This window comes from Protopterus annectens, chromosome 9.part0 (genome assembly GCF_019279795.1).
Source record: "Protopterus annectens isolate FY-2018-M chromosome 9.part0, PAN1.0, whole genome shotgun sequence".
Taxonomy (NCBI): Eukaryota; Metazoa; Chordata; order Ceratodontiformes; family Protopteridae; genus Protopterus; species Protopterus annectens.
The window spans coordinates 955,337,129-955,359,308 of record NC_056743.1 but is presented as its reverse complement, the minus strand read 5'-3'; the positions used below and the strand labels follow the sequence as shown (position 1 = coordinate 955,359,308).

General features: G+C 41.8%; 1 protein-coding gene across 2 annotated transcripts in view; it reads right to left on the bottom strand.

Annotated features, from left to right (window-relative positions):
- The window catches only part of IDNK (IDNK gluconokinase), a 369,639-nt gene extending 361,689 nt beyond the window's left edge, over positions 1 to 7,950 (bottom strand). For both annotated transcript variants that reach the window (XM_044083691.1, XM_044083690.1), the window contains exon 1: positions 7,704 to 7,950. Coding sequence is in view for 1 of the 2 variants with exons in the window: in XM_044083690.1 (XP_043939625.1) it covers positions 7,704 to 7,741 (38 nt within the window). In the remaining variant the exon portion in view is untranslated. The remainder of the gene's footprint in view (positions 1 to 7,703) is intronic.
- Between the last annotated feature and the right edge of the window lie 14,230 nt (positions 7,951 to 22,180).

Sequence of the window (22,180 nt, the reverse complement as noted above, 5' to 3'; positions counted from 1 at the left end):
AAAGAAGGTTACTACAGCTTCTGCATGGGCAGTATACTGTCTAGAAGCAAAAAAGTAGAATACATTACTGAAATCATTTTTTTCACTTTCTTCACACTCTCACATCAGACATGTATACAAGTGGCTGCCTTTGGAGTGTAGAGGTGAGGAGTACAGAGGCATGCTATGTATATGTATGTCACAAATCACTTGAAATACATGACTGTGGCAATTTGCGCCTCTGCTTTCATCCCAGTCTAACACCAGTAGATGCACAGACAGTAACTGTCTTTTGGGGAGGGGAGTTAGAGAGGCAGGCAGTCTTCCCACATAATATCTGTGCATCCTCACAACAACTGTCTTGCTATTTTATTGTATGCTATTATTTTATCAGCTTTGAACATTAAGCCTTGGGCAGAACTTATGTCTTCCTTGAAAAAAAAATAAGACTGAAATTCTTTTCTTATTCATGATTTTTGTTTAGGCCACCACTGGATTAAAAGATTGTATTTTAGAGCATCTATAATCTAATGGCTTCTAAAGGATGCAAAAAAAATTAAAGCTGAACAGCAACACTGAGTTTCTTTCCTTAATCACAATTTCTGTTCAAGTCATTATTGGATAAAAAGGTTATGTAAAAAGAAAAAAAATGTAAAATGCACATCAAAACTTATAGAAAGTTATGACTTCTAGAGAAAGCTGAAGAGTGAGGCAACATGTGAGAATAGGCAGAAAATAGTAATATGCATGGTATGGGAAGCCCACAATGTAGGGAAACAGAGGATGTGTGTGTGGGGGGAGCTGAAACAGTAGGCAGTGCCCAGGGCACCATTTCACCTAAGTCCAGCCCTGTACATAGAGTTTGTGTAATGTATCACTGTTGCAACTAAATGCCACTGTGAATGTATCTTTGTGAGAGGGACCAACTTAGTGTATTACACAGGCCTGACATAATGTAAGAGCACTGCAGCTACAGGTCAATCTGTGCTTACTACTCCTAAAATTTTGCAGCATGAACTACAGGGCTGCTTAGGACAGGTGGCAGTGACAGAGTGATATTTAGACTGGAAGTGCCTAGGGGACCCCCAAAATTCTAAAACCAGCCCCAGCCTATGGTTCCATTTCACCTGAGGCCAGTCTTCGGTATGGCCGCTGTATATCATGCATCTATCTTTTCAATAAGCCTGGTAGTTTCCTTCAACATTCAGCAGCAGCAAGAACAGATAAGTTAACTAGAGGACCTTGCTCAAACTCCTTAATGAATGTTTTTTCAGCTACTCAGTCATCATTCCACACCAAACCATGGAGCATAATTTAATGTTAAAGTAAAAACATTCTACCCCACTCAGTAGTAGTAAATATCACATTGTTTTAAAACATAAGTGAACAAAAGAGGGAACAGATCCTTACTGCATTCACTACAACCCCACCCTATGGTTCCACACAGCCTCCATGGATCCCGAAAACATTCCAGGATGCTTCTTAATTAGCTTAAAACAGAATCTACAAGGGCCACTAAAAACCCTCTTTAACCACAGCCTCCAGATGGGCTTTGTTACAAAGGAATTGTGGAATGCAACAGTTGTCCCCCTGCATAAGTGGGGCAATCAACTGACCCAGGGATCTACAAACACATAAGCTTGACCAGTTTTATCTGCAAGGCCATGGAGAGAATTATCATGGACCTTTGTCAAAGGGAGGTCTTGCCTGCTCAATCTGGCGGACTTCTTCGAGAACGTCGCCAGGGCCTTGGATGAAGGTAAAATGGTACATGCTGCTTATCTAGACCTGGCCAAAGCTTTCAAAATAACCCCCCACTTGGGGATTATAGATAAACTGGGTCTATATTACATGCGTGAATGCTTAGGTTGTCGAATACAACATGATCGACACCTATTCAGCGAACACACAAGTCAGAAAAAGCTCACAACGCAGAAAAACACATCACCGAATACTTTTACTTGGCCAACACCGTTCCACCCACTAACGAAAACAAAACACACTTCCCACCCAAACAAAATAAATAAACCACATACATACACTAACCTAAACCCTACTACTAAACCTAAACTAACCCTTACATACATTACTTTTTATGCACTTACCTTAACCCGCACCCTAACCCTAAGGTCCATAACTATCGCACACTTACCTTACGGAGCTACACCGCAGAAGGGCTGACTATGCCGAATCGGGATTTCGAATTTCGTGGTTTCCAGCATTCGATGTACTTGCGGTTCACTCATTAGGTGTCGATCATGCCGTATTCGACAACCTAAGTGTTCGCACTTACGATATAGACCCGATAAACTCACTGAGTTAGGCATAAATCCCTAATTCATCAAATGGAGAGCAAACTGGCTCACTGACAGGACACAAGTCTGAACAGATGAATCCACATATGTTAAGAAATCTGTTACTAGCAGTGTCCCACAGGACACAGTGTTGGACCCCCCCCGTTTGGTATATACCTTTCGGAAATGAAGGACATTTTGGGGGCCTCTGGCTCACCAAGTCTGATGACGACTTTATTCTGGGAGCAATCATTGTATCTGCAAATGGTGATGACATCCTACAACAAGGCCTAAAAATGACAGATGACTTGTGCCAAAACCACAGCCTGAAACTAAATGCTAAAAAATGCATAATTATACCCTTAGGTAAATCAGCTATCCCTGCAAATTACAATATTGATAGAACACCCCTAAAAGTACACCCAGTGGGGAGGGACCTAAGAATACTGACAGATAGTAACCTAACCTTTGACCATCAGGTAGCTACAGTAGTGAGGAAATCTTTCGGTGTGGCTCAAATTGTAACTACAGGCATGGCATCAAGTTCAAAGGAAGTCATGGTGCTACTGTACTCGGCCCTCATCAGGCCCATAATTGAGTACAATGTTCTCTTCTACATGTACCTAACCAGCCACTGACACCAAAGGGAGTAGCCTCAGAGGTTTCTCACTAATAAAATACAAAGGGTAAGACACATTTCTTATGCAGACCAACTAAAGACCCTACTCCTTTACTACATCTCATATTGTTTATTGAGATATGACCTATGCCTGACCGGCAAGGCATTCTCTGATCCAGCCCTGATGAAAATGTTACATATTCGCAAGAAAAAATATACAAGGGTTAGGTGTTTCATGGGCCTGAATATTATCTGTAACTGTAACAGAATTTGGTGGAGAGACACAATCATATCCCAAAAGCTACCTTGTCTATGGAATAAACTTCCCATCTTCATAAAACAACGTCTATCCCTCACACTTTTCAAATAAAACATTTGGATATTTTTGCCTGGAAATGTTTACATAGATATTTCTATACCCCAAGTAGACTCCAGAGAATTTTCCCTCAGGCAGACAGCAACCGTTAGAGGTGTGATGAGGAAGAAAGAGGTAATTGGGGACATATTTTGTAGGAGTGCGTTGAATTGGTGGATTTTAAGGATTCTCTGCAGGATGCACTGTTGGAGATGCTGGGTGGGCAGACTGGTCTGATGAGGGAGATGATTTTTCTGAGCTATGATGATACAGAATCAGAACTGCCTACACATGATAAGGCCTTGCTGTGTCTAATAATGGTCGCTGCCAAAAAAGCAATTGCTAGAAAATGGAGATCAAAATCTAAACCAACCATACTAGAAGTCATGAATACAGTAACAGAGATAAAACAACTGGAATTGAGATCTTTAGAAAAGGGTAGGAGGAGAAGAGGGGAAAGGCATGCCCGAAGGCAGATAAAGGCTAGGACTGTGGTAGTGAGGGTCGGAACTTTGAATGTTGGCAGTATGACTGGTATAGGGAAAGAGCTGAGCTGATATGATGGACAGAAGGAAGGTTGGTATATTGTGTGTGCAAGAGACCAGATGGAAGGGGAGCAAGGCTAGGTGTATCGGAGGCGGGTTCAAATTGCTTTATCATGGTGTGGATGGGAGGAGAAAGGGCATAGGGGTTATCCTGAAGGAACAGTATGCTAAGAGTGTTTTGGAGGTGAAAAGAGTGTCGGACAGAGTGACGTTTATGAAGCTGGAAATTGATGGTGTAATGATGAATGTTGTTAGTGCATATGCTCCACAAGTTTGGTGTACGATGGATGAGAAAGAAACATTTTGGAGTGAGTTGTATGAAGTGGTGATGACTGTACCCAAGGGTGAGAGAGTGGTGATTGGAGCAGATTTCAATGGGCATGTTGGTGAAGGGAACAGAGGGGATGAGGAAGTGATGGGTAGGTATGGTGTTAAGCAAAGGAATGCAGAAGGTCAGATGGTAGAGGATTTTGTGAAAAGGATGGACATGGCTGTGGTGAATACGTATTTTAACAAGAGGGAGGAGCATAGGGTGACATACAAGAGTGGAGGAAGATGCACACAGGTGGATTATATCCTGTGTAGAAGGGCCAGTCTGAAGGAGACTGGAAACTGTAAAGTGGTGGCAGGGGAAAGTGTAGTTAGGGAGCATGGGATGGTGGTTTGTAGCATGACACTGGTGATCAAGAAGAGGAGGAGGAGTGTGTTGGCAGCACCAACGTTCAAATAGTGGAAATTGAAAAAGGGTAATTGTGAGATGGAGTTCAGGGAAGAGTTAAGACAGGCACTGGGTGGCAATGAAGAGTTACCGAATAGCTGGGTAACTACAGCAGAGCTAGTAAGGGAGATGGCTAGAAAGGTGCTTGGTGTGACATCTGGAAAGAGGAAGGAGGACAAGGAGACCTGGTGGTGGAATGAGGAAGTACAGGAGAGTATACAGAGAAAGAGGTTGGCGAAGAAGTGGGATTGTCAGAGAGATAAAGAAAGTAGACAGGAGTATAAGGAGATGAGGTGCATGGCAAAGAGAGAGGTGGTGAAGGCTAAGGATAAGGCATATGAATATTTGTATGAAAGGTTGGACACTAAGGAGGGAGAAAAGGACCTGTACCGATTGGCTAGACAGAGGGACCGAGCTAGTAAAGATGTGCAGCAGGTAAAGGTAATAAAGGATAATGAGGGAAACGTACTCACAAGCGAGGAGAGTGTACTGAGTAGATGGAAAGAGTACTTTGAGGGGCTGATGAAGGAAGAGAATGAGAGGGAGAGAAGGTTGGATGATGTGCAGATAGTGAATCATGAAGTGCAGTGGATTAGCAAGGAGGAAGTAAGGATAGCTATGAAGAGGATGAAAAATGGAAAGGCTGTTGGTCCAAATAACATACCTGTGGAAGCATGGAGGTGTTTAGGTGGAATGGCAGTGGAGTTTTTAACTAGATTGTTTAATGAAATCCTGGAAAGTGAGAGGATGCCTGAGGAATGGAGAAAAAGTGTGTTGTACCAATTTTTAAGAATAAGGGTGATGTGCAGAACTGTAGTAACTACAGAGGGATTAAATTGATCAGTCACAACATGAAGTTATGGGAAAGAGTAGTGGAAGTTAGGTTAAGAAGGGAGGTGATGATTAGTGATCAGCAGTATGGTTTCATTCCAGGAAAAGCACTACAGATGCGATGTTTGCTCTAAGACTGTTGATGGAGATGTACAGAGAAGGTCAGAAGGAATTGCATTGTGTTTTTGTGAACTTAGAGAAAGCATATAACAGGGGTGCCTAGAGAGGAGTTGTGGTTTTGTATGAGGAAGTCTGGAGTGTCAGAGAAGTATGTAAGAGTGGTACAGGATATGTACGAGGGTAGTGTGACTGCGGTGGGAGTAACGGATGCGTATAAGGTGGAGGTGGGATTACATCAAGGATCAGCTCTGAGCCCTTTCTTATTTGCAATGGTGATGGACAGGTTGACAGATGAGATCAGACAAGAGTCCCCGTGGACTATGATGTTCGCAGATGACATAGTGATCTGTAGTGAGAGTAAGGAACAGGTGGAGGAGACCCTGGAGAGGTGGAGATATGCTCTAGAGAGAAGAGGAATGAAGGTCAGCAGGACTAAGACAGAATATATGTGTGTGAATGAGAGGGAGGATAGAGGAATGGTGAGTATGCAGGGAGTAGAGGTGGCAAAGGTGGATGAGTTTAAATACTTGGGATCAACAGTTCAGAGTAATGGTAAGTGTGGAAGAAAGTACAGGCAGGATGGAGTGGGTGGAGAAGAGTGTTAGGAGTGATTTGCAACAGACGAGTACCAGTAAGCGTGAAAGGGAAGGTCTACAAGAGGGTAGTAAGACCAGCTATGTTATATGGGTTGGAGACCGTGGCATTGACAAAAAGGCAGGAGTCAAAGCTGGACGTGACAGAGTTAAAGATGTTAAGATTTGCACTGGGTGTCACAAGGGTGGACAGGATTAGGAATAAGTATATTAGAGGGTCAGCCCAGGTTGGAAGGTTTGGAGACAAAGCCAGAGAGGCAAGATTATGTTGGTTTGGACATGTGCTGAGGAGGAATGCAGTGTATATTGGGAAAAAAGATGCTAAGGATGAAGCTGCCAGGTAACCGGAAAAGAGGAAGGCCTAAGATAAGGTTTATGGATGTGATGAGAGAGGACATACAGGTGGTTGGTGTTACAGAGCAGGATGCAGAGGACAGGAAGAAGTGGAAACAGATTATCCGCTGTGGCGACCTCTAATGGGAGCAGCCGAAAGAAGAAGAAGAAGAAAAGGGTAGGAGCAAACTGCATGGGAAAAATGGGAATTGTGGGAACAATACATACGGGGAGGAATGAGGTTTAAAAGGCAGCAGGACTTAAATGAGCTGTGTAATGTTTGACTAAAAAAGACTGGGTAGATTATAAGTGATGTATAATGTTTGCAACTGGGAGTGTGTCAGTATGGTTTGTGATGTAAAATGCTTGCAACTAGGATCGTGTCGGTGTGGTTCATTTATATTTATATAAATATATGATTACCTATGTAGTAAGTGATAGTTTAATAAAGATGTTTTTTGTGTAAAAAAAAAAGGGAGGGGGGGGAGAAACTGAATAATTTATGTAATGTTGCTTAAGTTATATGATATACACCAATATATATATATATATATATATATATATATATATATATATATAAAGTATAATGTTTGTTATGTTAGTTTGATAACTTTTACATGAATGTAAATTTGCCTGCGTCACAAGTGATAAATCAATAAAGGTGTTGTTGGGAAATAAAGAATGGGGATAAATGGATGGGGAACCAACTGAGCCTGTTAGGTAATTTCCTGTAATCACAAACTAAACGCCCAGCTGTCAGTCAAGCTCTTTAGTCCTAACATGGGGCGGCGTTTGGTACTTCGCATCCAATGCGGTGCGTCTCTGTGAAACAATTGCATCTGGTATGAGAATTCTACGGTCCTTATTTTCCCAACTCTTGGCACAGAACAGAAATGCCACGTCTCCGTTCTATGTATGTGTAGACAAAACCCAACCATCTGTGTAGGACTGAAGCCGCGTAGCCAGGATAATAAATAAACACAACAAAGTTCAAGAATTAAGGGATCAAAGCAGTACAGGAAGTGCAGTGTGCTGTATAAAACGCTAGCCTGAAAAGGCCAAACCATATTTCGCAATACGCCAATCAGGAGGCATGAAGGCGAGATGTCCTACTTCTGTAAATATAATATTTGCCTTAACTTTTCAAAAACAGCTGCAGTTACAAGCCTGGCTCTCCAAACAAAAACAGATACAAGAAAGCTAAATAATGCCACTACCAAAAACCGCACGGCATTCTGGAATTACAAACTAAAAACGTTTACTGAAATAAATGATCGACGCTTGAAACAGCAATTTAGATACAGGATTTCACCCACTTGCCAGCGCCGCTAACTCCCATAATCACGACGATCATACTAATGACAGTTTTCAGGTCCTCCACGAGTATCGTGAAAGTGTAGTACAAACGTCTGTTCAGGCGACCGCGTAGTCTACTAATGCAAGGGATTTTTACGCAAGTTGATTATGAATAAGAAACAGCAAGACGAAAGTTAACGCTGTCCCCTTTCTGATCGTAACCCTTCATCCTTTAGCCCACTTCCATTCCCCACAAAAAAAATCGTATTTTCACGTTTTGTTTTAATTAAAAGATAATAAACCAAGCATCACAGATCAAATAGTAAAATACCATTCCTTTAACAAGACAAAAAAAAGGTTAAAGCTGCAAAGAACATGCTTGGATTGAACCTCGTGAGCGTACTGGGGCGTTGTATCTGAGTGATGGGTGAGGTTTCATCAATATGTATAGTAAGCGCAAAATTTTACAGGTTAATTTTGAGTCTACAATCTACAGGTGCAAGATAATTGTAGTGTTACACAAAAGCCGAGCAGGAGGTTGTTCGTACACATGTGAACTGTATTTCATTAGGAGAAACCTTCCTCATTCTGAGTCAGGCGTGTGCCATACATTCACTGTCAATAGTTTTAACTATTTATGGTGAATAGTACCGAATCACATTAATTCACCAAAAGAACTTTTATAACTAACAATACATTCATACTACAGATTTAGATATTCATGTTTTTTTGACCCGCTCCAAGTAAAACGATTTTCTGGTAAATCACAGTCACAGAGGATTACAGTTCCTGAGTAATGCTAGTCGATACTTCATGCCCCCAAAATGTATGTTGGTACAAACTTGTTATGTTAGTGTTGTTGTTGAGACTTTCGGCTTTTCCGGTTAGGGGTCGCCAAAGCGGAACTCCGGTCCGCTAATAATTGGCAGTTGATTTTTACGTACCGAGTTGCCAGCCCTGACGCACAACCTTCAACGAAGGTACGCCCATTTACGCGCGTCTACACGCAGAAGACGCTCTAACTGAGAGTCGAACCGGATAGTGTCTTACTGTGAGGCGACAACGCTACCAGAATACTTTTTAATAATTGTCCCTGATTTAGAACATTTGTCCCCCAGTATTTTTGGCTTTGTCCAGAAGTATTTGGGATAAAAAAAGTCTTGCAATGTGAATATCAAAGAAAACCAAAATTAACAGCACTCATTCAAGGAATCACTGAAGCCACTACTTATTTAGCGCATTCATCTTTAATTAAGACTTTTTCAGATTGAACGATTACTTTTTTAACATAGTTGTCGTTTATTCTGAAGACATCAAAGGAGTAGTAAGGCCATTTGCAGCCCCAGGGCAAGACCCTTATCCCCCACCAAAAAAATTGAACAGGGGTGGGAAAATGCCTTGACAGCAACTTTTCACAAAAATTTAGACAAACAGGCGCAAAGCCTGCCCAACAGGAAGTTTTAATGAAAGTTTAACATAGTTTCAGAGTAATCAGTTTAACTGTCATGATGCAAAACCAAACAACACAGCTTTAGCAATTTAAAGATACCATACATGTATTAAGAATAAAGCAAAATTCAGCACAATTCACATCTTTGCAGGTACAATCCAAATGCCAACAGTAACGTAACAAATTATAGTATTCATAGCTTGGTAAATGAACTGCAACACAGAAAAACGTGAACTAACTGTTGCTGTGGCACAGACAGAAAACTACATCCTGACCCTTATGTATACTGCACAAAAAAGTTTAATATACATTGCGACACCATTTGTGCTTTGTAACACGTTTTAATAGTCAGTGCTAGTAAGTAAACACTGGAGCAACTACTTTCCAATGTATGGTTTATTGTCTGCTTTAATAGCATGCCCCAGTGGCATAATAAGATACTAGACACACTGTCTGTTTACTGTTTAACAACAGGGGTTTCATTCTTACCTTTGGGATGGGCAGTTTGGCTAGGCTTAAAATGACCCACACAACACACACAATTGTTTTGTTACTGCACAAAACCAACCATGATAGATGTATATTTAATTATCATGCTAGTCATCAGTAAAAGAAGTGTATGATCTAAAATTAGCTTCATATTAATTATAATACATATTTTATAAAACCCCAGTGATAATCCAAAATATCAAATCCAGTAACTGTTTTTATACTGCAATACATATTCCTATCCTATTTTATGATACTCTTCAGCTGCTTACACCAAAGAAGAAAGGTTTCCATAATCCTACACCGATCTCTGCCTCGGACATACAGTATAATTCTTTGGGCAGTATAGTTTGGTATTCTGTAAATCTGCAGTGATTGTGATTATTTCAAGGTACTCTGTGGAGACCTCAAGATGCCTGTTAAGAATACAGAGTACAGTGAGCCCTCATTTTGATTGATTTTTTCCTCCATAGTTCACCTAGGCAACAAAATGGACTTTCAGAGTCTTAAGCAACATGTGCTGAATACTTAGTCCTGGCCCCTGAGCATAACTCTCAACTTTCCAGATTTTTTGCAGAATATCTAGATTTTCACCTCATAAAATTTGTTTTCCGGCAATTCAGAGAGGATTGAAGTCATTAAATAGTGACATACATTTCTTTTTCAGACTTCCATTCCTTCAGAAAATGCATAGTAATACAAATTAGCAATTTTCTAAGTGTACACTTTATAAGAGCAGTGTTTAAAACCTGTCCAATTTTTGAGTCTTTAACCCCATTATTTTAGGCTTTGCCCAGATTTCTTGCACTAAGAGGTTGAGAGGTGTGCCCTCCAACACTGCTTTCAAGAGAGACAGAAACATATGCTACTTTATTTCAATGACTAAGAGACTAGTAATATAAATTTGGAGGGAGGGTGTGGGTGACTTGCCCCACACTGGAGATGCAGGAGAGCTTAACCCCCCCGAAAAAAACCCCTTACATTTCAGTGAGCCTGATCATCAGGGGGGGTTACTTTTCAGTGAGTCATAGTGGAAGGATTTACTATATCCTTATTTTAAAATCAAGAAGAATATACATTAAAATTATGCTTGGCTTTGCAACATTGCTGCTCATCAAACAGTGTAATTGCATTATCTGATGTTGTTAATCTTCAATCATTCCTTACCAATGGGTTTTGGTTCTGTCCTTGGAACTAACTCGGCCGTTGTAACAAGCTCGCATCAGGCAGAAAACACTCAAGCCAAGCTTTACCCATAGTGCCCCTCTCCACATTACCTCAGATGTCGTTTGCCGCATACGAAAACAAGATGTGTCAGACCAGGCTCTCAGCTAAGTGACAAAAATTATTACTAAATGTCTCTTTTCTAATGCTAATGTTTAGTGGTTTGTCCTATAAGTATATCGGATATCCTTAGTTTATTTTTGTGTCCCTCTGTTTCTTTTTTCTAAGATTTTCTACCAAGTGGGTATACGTCATACCATTGTTAGTACTTTTCTTTACCCATTTGGGTATTCCTAGTACCATTGCTGGCAATTCTTTTTCTTTATCCTTATTTTTCATTTAAAAAACAAAAAACTGTTATCTTCTTTATTGATGTTTGTTTGAATTTTCAAATATGTTGGATAAGAAGGGTACTACAGGTTTCAAGAGCTGTGACAAATGTGATAGGAAAATGCCTAATGTTGATAACCATGTATCTCAGGTTTACTGCTTAGGGGTGCCTCACCTTTTTGAGAAACTCCCTTGTGAGCTCTGTAAAGGTTTCAGCTCCCGCACGCTTGCAGAGCTTAAAAATAAATTAATGCTAGATGGGATGTTGAAATCTCCATTCGCAGAGTCTATTTCTGAGTCAGAGACCTCACCACCTCCCAGGACAGAACATAAAAAGAGGAACAAGTCCTTACCCTCATCTCCTCATGAGTCTAAACTATCAGAACCAAAATCTAAGATCCCGAAATTGTCACATACATCGGCTCTGAGGCCTAAATCAGCCACCTCAGCTCTGACCTCGGTTCCGACTCAACCAGCTACATCAGCGCCATCCTCTGCTTCTTTGGCACCGACAGAGCTAACTGTATCGGCCACGGCACTGAGAACTACAATTTCAAGCTCAGCACCGACCCTTTCTGTGCCAACAATAGTTATCCAAGATCTGGAGACCTCCCCCTTCCTTGTACTTCATTCTGGTCCTTCGACCTCTGTACGGAAAGGTGATATACACCCTAGGACAAAATCTAAGCAGTTCAGAAGGCCACAAAGAACCACACTCCAGAGACGCCTGAAAATATGTAAATGCAACTTTTATTTTCACATAAACTCTCAGATAAATATGTTTTCGTCCACAGACTTCATCAGATGAATTAGCACAGAAAAAATGCCCACTTATACCAGAGATGAATTTTTAAATTCACCAATCGACAGTCATCATCAAATAAAGTCATGAATATTCATGAAACTCTATCACCATATACCCAAAATACTATGGCTAAAAAACACTTCTAAAACAGTCTATAACATCAACCCAGAATTGTGTCTAACATCTAAAATCCTAAGTCAAAGGACAACATTTGAATTTAAATGCAATAAAAAATGGTTGGAAAAATACTAGTAAAAAAACTAGTAAACAATATGTTATAAACTACAGTTTGAAAAAACAGCTTAAAAGAGGATCACAAAATACAGGATTGTCTCCATCTGGTGACTAAAAGGCAAACTGCACTTACAAAAATAATTAGAAACTCAGTAGTAAAATGAAGACCTAATGTCCCTCGTTGTTGTTTGTCTTTCGGCTTTTTCCTGGTAAGGGGTCGCCACAGAAGAACTCCGGTCCGCTAATGATTGGCAGTAGATTTTTATGAAACGCCGAGGTGCCAGCTCGACCCCCAGCCTTCAACGAAGGCACGCCCATTTACGCATGCATGTCTTTCGAACGCTACCCAACCATGGGGAGGACATGCAGACTCCACACAGAAGGCACTCCCAAGCCCAGCCGAGAATCAAATGGGAGAACCTCTTGCTGTAAGGTAACAACACTACCACCGTACCACCGTGGCATACCTAGTGTCCCTTGTACTTAGGGCAATTCAACCATCTATCAACAAAATTTGTAATTTTGTGTATGATGTACATAAACAAACAAAAAATACACACAGAAATTCATTTGGTATGAGAAAAAATAACTTCTATATTGTTCTGTATTATAATTTTGCCGGCCGTAATTTCAGAAGGGGGCAATAGAAATGTTTTCATTGAGTCCAGGAAGACCTGCCAGAAGAGCTCTCTGTATTCCCAAGCAGGTTTCGCAAGGACCTCCCCAGACATCATCAGAAACTTCTCAAGAACAAAAAATAGAAATTTTGCATCACTGCAAGATAGTGTGTGTTTATATAAGGCATTCCTTTCATTATTAGTCCTAATATCGTACATATGTTCGTATATACGTCTTTTCAGTTTCCGCTCAGTTTTGCCTACATAGAAGGCCCTAGGACAAGGTACTCCCCCTCTGTGGATCCCTTTTATGGCCAACAATACAGCCCCTTTTTAGAACGTCTTAACTTCACCTTCGGGGATGTCCACATGTTCCTCTAAGAGTCTTTCTGAACTAGATGTAGTGAGGCTAGTGGATCAACTGTTAGCAGCCAGAGGTTTTTTGACTCCATCTAAACCCTCCCTCCCATTCGGAGCTGAGGGTCCTGCTCCAAGGACTCCACAGTGTTTTCCTCCTTTGATCTCCTTATAGGTTTTGGAGCATTCATCACCGACACCGACCCCGGTTCCAACTTCTTTGGCACTGGTGGTAGATTTTACCACAGTACCAGGGACTACCCTTTGGTCTATGGCATCTTTGCAGCCAGGCCATCCTCTGGACCGAGATTGGCCTGTTGGCACCATGTTTCCTGGTATGGCATCACCCTTTCGTACATCTGCCTCAGTTCTGGTAGCTTTGACGGAGGCATCTCCTTCCATAGCTTCTTCTTTGGCAACAGGTCCTTTGGGGCGAGGATTGACCCCGGTTCCGAATTTGTCCCTTTCAATTCTGGGCTTCACCCCTCTTTGGGATGACCTGCTTTCCAGGCAATGGAAAGGGCACTGGCCTCTGCAGGCTCTCAGTTGCTCCCTCCGGGGTTGGAGATTGGACCCTCCCCTTTCTTTGAGCCACAGCTGTCTCAGCCCTCTACTCATGGAAACCGGGCTTGGGAGCCACAAGACACCCTTCAACAAGGCTCCCCCTCTGCAGGTTCCTCTTCTGATGCTCCACTCTGTGAGGATCCTCACAAGAGATTGTGCAACAGCAAGCACGTTGATTCCTCAGAGGAATCTTTGACAGAAGATACGGATTATGATGAGGGGGAATGGTCCCCCCGATTGCCCCCTGATGAAGTGTCCTTTGCAGACATCTTGGAGATCCTAAAACAGCAGAGTGACTGGAAGTCCAGCACCCCTTCCTCTGAGGAGTCCGTGTTCTTGCAGTCTTTTCGGGCCCATCTCTGTGCCTCCTGGGTGAACCCACCTGCAGATGAACTCATTCAGCTGATTGTGCAGCATGCATGGAAGAGTCCTGATGCCATTGAACCTATCCCCCGTAGGCCAGATAAGGTTCTTTCACCACCGGAGGACAACCCACACTGGTCCAATGGCCTTCCTGTGGATGCTATGGTTGTGGTGGTGGCCACTAAGAAAGAACTCGTTGAAGAGAGCACTGCTGTCCATCCCCCTAACAGGGAGTCTTGGGTGACTGACAGACTAGGGAAGTGAGTATTTTCTGCAGTGAACTTTGCTATTTGGTCCCTGAGCTATCTGGTACATTTTACTCGGCTTCAGAGAGACATAATTTCAGAACTCTCAGAAACCCTTGCAGGAGCAGTTTCTGATGAGGTACGGGACAAAGTCATCTTACAGCTTGCTACCCTGGAGTCCATCTAGAATTCATCCATGAGGTTGATTTCACTCTCAACCAAAGGGGCGGCAAGAGCAGCAGGCACTGGCATTCATAGGTTCATAGGCTGGTACTAGGCTATCAGCCCTAGGGCCTATACAAGCCTAGCCATAACAATTCCCTGGCTATTTCATCCCACACTATTTACTTCCCTGGACCCCTGTCCAGCAGGGCGACTGACATGATCCCCGGGGTGAATTTCCTTTCTCCCATCCAATCGTCAAGGTGCCTTTTGAAGAGGGCCAAAGAGGCACTCTGCTTGACATGTATGGGCAATCTATTCTAGAGTCTGGGGAGTCTCTGGGTCAGGAACCTATTCCTCCAGCATGTTTTATTTATTGTGATGACAAGGTTTAGATCCCTGGAGCGTGTGGCTCTGAGGGATTGGGATTTCTTTAAGTGTAGCATGTCCAACAGCTCTGGGTTTGACATGGCCTTGTATGTTAAGCAGAGATCGCCTCTGAGTAGACAATATGCGACAGAGTATAGCTGGAGTTTTTTAAGGTGGTCAGTGTAGGGCATCTGCTTTAGGCCTGTGATTCTTTTAGTGAGGTATTTCTGCGGCCTTTCCAGTTGTTGCAGATGTCCTGAGAGGTACATACCAAACGGGGCATTGTATTCTATAATGGTTCTAATGAGGGATGAGTACAGTGGGACAATGACCTCCTTTTTTCTGGATGAAAAGCCCTTAGTGATGGGGTGTGCCACATAGAAGGATTTCCTGACTGTTGTGGCGATGTGGTTATCGAAGGTGAGACCACTGTCCACCTGTGTCCTTAAGTCTCTTATCACACTTTCGGTGTTTAGTGTACTGCCACCTATATGGTAATTCACGGGTACATGTTTTTTCCCAAAGGGGATAACTATACATTTCTTGGCAATGAGCTTAAGCTGGGGGGGAAACTCACCATGTGTGTCACAGAAAGGCGTTGTAGCTAGACGCCACACCTGGACGCATCTATGTGATTTCGTGGACCCTTTCAAGTCTTCCTTCCTAAATGCCCTTGTAGAGGCCTCATCCCTCTTTGACCCGAAGGTTAAAGACACCTTAGCCAGGTGTAAGACCTTGTCTGCTGTAGGCATACATTTTTCTACACCTCAACGACCCTATTTCAGGAATCAGAGGAGTGAAAAAATGTGGTACAAAAAATCCCAAGATTCTTTCTGTGACACACATGGTGAGTTTTCCCCCCAGGATAGACAGGGGAATTCATCTGGAAGATGCCCCTTCAGAGGCAGAGGTGGTCCACATAACCAGGGATCCAGGGACTCTTTCTCTGGACAGCCCTATCAGTGCTCCTGAAGAGTGGTCCAATTGCTTGCCTCTGGAAGCAGTCGGGGGACGTTTCAATCTGCACCACTTTGCCTGGCAACAAATAACCACAGCCTCTTGGGTGCAAAGAGTTATGACCAGAGGATATTGCATCCCATTCAATATTATCCCAAGGCCTTTAAGGCGCATTCCCAATGTTCCACCCAGTCAAAGGGAATTCGCAGCTATAGAAATTCAAAAGCTGCTTCAAAAAAGAGTCATCTAAACAGTCCCTCCAGCCAAGTAGAATCCAGGTTTTACTCAAGATTCTTTTTAATGCCAAAGAAAACAGGGGACTGGAGGTCAGTTCTGGACCTCAGCATCCTAAACAAATTTGTCAGACAAGCAAAGTTCCGGATGGTCACGGTACAGTCTATTCTCCCTTTCTTGGGAAAGGATGACTGGATGTGCTTTATAGACCTTTAAGACATGTATTGCCATATAAAAATGGACAAACACTCCAGAAGAGTTCTCTGTTTCCATCTGGGAGCCAATCATTACCAATTTTGAGCACTGCCCTTTGGTCTCTCTACAGCCCTCAGAGTGTTCGTCAAATGCACGGCAGTGGTAATAGCTCACTTGAGACTACAAGGATTTCAGGTGTTTCCATATCTAGACGATTGGCTCCTCACTGCCCCAACCAGCATAAACTCTTTTCAGTGATTCACTATACCCGGCAGCTTCGGAACCACCTAGGGATAACAGTGAACAAGGCAAATCCAAGCTTACTCTATATCAAAGACTGGAAGTCATAGGGACAGAGTTCGACACCCAGTCTTGTCAAGTCTGCCTTCCCTTTCACAGACTACAGAGACTCAGATTGCAGCTCCAAGTGATACTCAAGCAAAACAAAGTACCGGCCTGAGCTGTTCTCCAGCTATTAGGGTCCATGGCAGCATCCATTACGATGGTTCCATTGGCAAGATTACACATGAGGCTTCTTCAGTGGCTACTGCTAACACAATGGTCCCCCTTAGACTTACCCATGTCATTCCAGATCAGGATAACCAACCGATGCAAGGAAGATCCAATTTGGTGGATGAGGGCAGAAGAAATTCTATGAAGCCGACTCTTTCCCCCTTCCCAGCCCAGGACCATAGTGACCATGGACGCCTCACTGATCAGGTGGGGGGGCACTTTCAGGGAAAGATGGTCCAATGCACTTGGTCATCCATCGAGGCCAATTTGCATATCAATGTTCTAGAACTGAGGGCAGTGCTTCTAGAGTTGTAAGCATTTCAGTCTGTTCTTCCTTCTGGAACAATTGCCATCCAGTCCAACAACATGTCAGTAGTGTGGTACATCAACAAACAAGGCGGAACCAAGTCCTACCTGTTATGTCAAGAAGCCATGAGAATTTGGCAATGTGTGATAGCTTCCGACTGCTTTCTGATAGCAATGCACATTCCTGGGGATTCCAACGTAACTGCAGACAAGTTGAGCAGATGCATTCTCCTGCCTCACGAATGGTTCCCTCAATCCTGTAGTAGTGACAAAGATTTTCAGCTGCTGGGGTCAGCCTTGCTGCAATCTCTTCGCATCCCCACAAATAAAAAAATGCAGCAGTTACTTTGCCCTAATTCCCCCACTGGAGGAGTCCCTGAGGGATGCTCTTTTACATGATTGGCCCATGGGACTTCTTTATGCTTATCCTCCCCTTCCTCTGATCCTGCAATTCTTAAAGAAGGCTCTTCAGTTAAGAAGCAGAGTAATCCTAATTGCACCCTACTGGCCACAAAAATTTGTTTTCCCTTCCTATAGCCTCACTTAGTACATCCGCCCTGAATTCTGGATCCAACTTCGGAATAGCTGTCACATCCACAGGGTTTGACGCATCCCAATGTATCGAGTCACAAGCTGACAACTTGGTTTCTCCACTTCCATTGATTGCCAGGCAAAGCAACCTATCCTGTCCAGTCTGTCACATTCTTCTGGCTTCTCATAAACCATCCACCAGGAAACTTTACCTCAGTAAATGGAAACAATTCATTTATTGGTCTCGTATAAAGGGAATTGATCCTTTGTCAGCACCAATACCAATATGTTTGGATTATCTATTGAATCTCCTTGAATCCAGCGCTGCAGCCTCTTCCATTCAAGTCCACCTGTCAGCAATCTCCTCTTTAATCTCTCACTGGCTCTGTAAAACCTTTTTAAAGGGTGTTGTACATATCAGGCCACCTTTTAAATAGCCAATTGAACCATGGGACTTGACCCTGATAGTCCAAACCTTAACCAGCTCCCCATTTGAACCTGCGGCTGACTGTGACTTAAAATTCTTGTCATGGAAAACTTTGTTCTTGGTGGCCATTACTTAACGAGATGAATCTCAGAATTGCAAGCTTTATGCACAAACCATCCCTACCTGATCTTCCATAGGGACAGAGTATCACTTCGGACTAATCCCTCCTTTTTGCCTAAGGTTATTTCTAATTTAACTATTAACAAAACAATTGACTTACCAGTCTTCTTCCCAAACTACTCTAATAAGAGTGAGTATACCTTGCATTTGCTCTATCTTCACAGACAACTAAGTTTTTACCTTGATAGAACGAAATCCATACGGAAATCTTATCAACTGTTTATATCCTATTCTGGTCTGAAAATGGGAAAATCAGTATCCAAAGTTACCTTATCTAAATGGTTGAAAGATTGCATTTCCTTTGTGTATCGTACTAACAAATTCTCAGTTCCATTTAAGATCAAAGCACATTCCACAAGATCAGTGTAAACTTCTGTGGCTTTCCATGCTAGGGCCTCCATGCATGACATTTGCACAGCAGCAACATGAGCCTTGCCTCATACTTTTATCACGCATTACAAATTGGATTTGGTCTCCAGGGGGAGAGCCTCCTTTGGTTCTATGGTGCTCAGGAACATTCTCCATAAGGCATCACAGGAAACAAGGTAGCTAGGGACTCTGTCCCATCAGTAAGGAATGAATGAAGATTAACAACATCAGATAAAGAAGTTATGTCTTACCATAATGTGCCATCTGTGTTGTTCATCTTCATTCATTCATTACAACCCATCCACCATCCCCCTCCTAAAGACTCTTGGAGGTTCAGCTATAGTCCTTCCTTATGCTAAGGAAATTGCTCAGAGAAAGCCTCTGCTTTCTATCTGTATTCTGTCCTGTCCTTATGGGCAAACCCGACCTGAGGTAATGTGGAGAGGGGCACTATGTGTAAAGTTTAGCTTGAGAGTTTTCTGGCTGGTGCAAGCTTGTTACAATGGCCGAGTCGGTTCCAAGGACGGAACCAAAACCCATCAGTAATGAATGAATGAATGAAGATGAACAACACAGATGGAATGTTATGGTAAGATATAACTTCTTTGTTTGCTTTCTTTCTCTAAATGTTCTGATGATCCCTTCAGTAGTTTGTCCATGCATGTACACGCATTTCACTGACATCAAAATGAAACATTTCCTCAAATATCCCTTCAGTAGTTTGTCTATGTACACACAAGCACCAAAATGAAACATTTCCCTTAAAGACCCCTACAGTAGTTTGTCCAAGTATTCACACACACACTCAGAATTCACTAAAATAAATTATTTGCCCCAAATATCCCTTCAGTAGTTTGTCCATGTATACACACTTCCCTACTGATCCTTTCAGCAGTTTGTTCAAGTTTGCTCAAGGAGCAGAATGAAGCATTTCCCCTTACAACCCCTTCAGTAGTCTGTTCAAGTATACACAAGCAATCAAATGACAACAAAATGAAATATGACCTCACCGATCCCTTGAGTAGTTTCTCCATGTATGGACAGCAAGCATACTAGTAAGTAACCCTACTTACTTATAAGATTTGTTTTTCTGTTGTAGTCTCTTTGCCCACACACCAAATGTGCCCGCAGTAAGCAATTTAGATTTTGAAAACATGCTTACTTTAATCATGCTGTGAACTTCCTATCTGAAGTCATTAGTATGTGTTCCACATTGTGAGAGGTTGTATTTTGGGCTTGAAAGATTGAGAGCTATGCATGTAAGGCAAGCAGGAGTTTGCCATTATGTAAATTTGTAGGGCTTTAACTGCATTGAAATTTAAAAGGTACTGACCTCAATATTCTGTTTCTCTGATGTTCACTAGCTTCACAAAATTAGCACATAAGTTAAGAATTGTATTTATGATGTACAAAAATATTTCAGGGCTGGTGACCATTAAGGTTCCTTAAATAAAATGTCAGATTGAAAGACATCGATGGCAGCATATTGGAAAACATTCCCGTATCAAATATTGGCAAGTGTGCAGATTAGGACACACAGGAATGCAGAGTTACAAGCATCTCATGCTGTGGTTATGGCATAGCAATTGGGTGGTATGTTGTTGCTGCACATTTTTAAAGAGTGACAGCAACAGCATTAGGTAGTAGGCTTTAGGATTAGGGAGGGGATTTTAGAATTAGGGATAGAGACATAGTCTAGGCTAAGGTTAGAGACCGGGGATTAGGGTTAGGGTTTGAGGTTTTAGAGTTATCATTATAAACTGAGTTTTTGGGTTTGGATCACTGTTTTAGGATTAGGAATAGAGTTTTAGAATTAGGACTAGGGAAAAGTTTTATGATTAGGGAGGTTTAGGGTTAAAGTTGGGGATTCAGAGGGGGATATATATGATTCAGGTAAATTAATGCTAACTGCCCTCTGCAGACCATGTATTTAATTGACAGTTGCAATGGGCTGCCAGTCAGGTCATTGTTGCCCATTCCCCACCTATAGTTGCATGAGCCAAAAACAGTATGTTCTAATCTACAGAGCCAAGAGTCAACCAAATATTGGCTATCAGCACCAATACAAAGAAGTACAGAATCAATGTTCTTGTTGCAGAAGAACTACAACTGTTTTGTGTGTGTATATTTGTGTATATACAGTAATGAAAGTACACATGAATACACACAAAACATCTGTTAATTAGTCTCCAGATTAATTGGAACTCAACATTTCTAAACTGTTTAAGACCATTCCTGCAGTGTTGGGGTTCTATGCTACTGCCCAGGCTGCACCATAGGTATCCCTACTAAGAATTTGTAGTTTACAAGGATAGTTCCCAGCTGTAGATAAAATGTACTGGCATTAGTTACTTATAGCATGGAAGTGTAACTCATTTGCATATCTTACTTCCTGGCATGTAAACATGAGTTATGCCAAGTAGCTGTCAGTAACTGACACTGTTTAAATATACTATTGCAAACAATACTTCCATAACCCTAACCCTGCCCCTAAAACGCTGTCCTTAGCCTTAAAACTCACTCCCTAACGATAAAGCTTCTCCTCCCTAACTCTAAAAGTCGTCCCTGAACCTAGAAAACGTACCTAAAATCCAGTAAACAAATCACCTGCCTACAATGCGAATGCCTCATATTTTATCTCAGGAGCATCACTGTTCTTTTTCTTGGTGTAGCTAACACACATCTTTCCTCTGTATGTTGTAATTAACCATGTCAAAATATGCATGAAATAATGCATCATGCATATTAACTTATTGCATGCAAAAGTATTTGTTTACAAACATTCATATGGATACATTCTCAGGCATTAATCTTTCAGAAGTACAAGATAAGAGATTGTATCTCTGGAAGGGTAACTTTTCCTCCTAAAGATGTTATTAAATGCATTGCTAGCTACTGTACTAGATTGCATAAAGACCCCTTTACTACTGTAAATGAGCAGGCACTGATGGATTATCTGGTTACTTTGGATTTCCGTAGAGTAAGTCAAGACTAGGCATGTACGTTGCTAGCTGAAGAGGGTTGGGCTATATTAAAGAAGGAGAAGGGTGAGACACCTAGCCCGTATGACCTGCCTTTAGAGACTTATTTATTGGGTAGGGATAAGTCTGAGATCAACCTTACATATTTAGCCATGTGTGTTTTGTCATCTGTCTGTGTTCCTCTGTTTTGGAAATGGAATTATATTTGTGATACCAAAAGATGGAAAAGATTCTCCTAAAGTGGGTTCATGTAGACTTTCAGTTTTAAATCTGAATACAAACTTTTTACAGCCATCTTGGCAAAGAGACTTGCTAGGTTTCTTCCTTTGTTGATAAAATAAGGTCAAATGGATTTTATCCAAGTTGGATTGATTTTGATAGTCTGATAAAACATCTCTTTTTTGCCTCTAGAACAATTCAGACCTTACTGACTGAAAGCACAGATGTTGATTAGAACTATTTTTTGTAATTTTATTGTGTATATAATTCCCTCTCATATTTGTGGCTTTTCTGAAAGGACTTTATGGTGATGCTACAGTAGGAATAAAAATAGGAACAAGGCATTATCGGTTATTAAAAAAAAGGCATTAGCAGT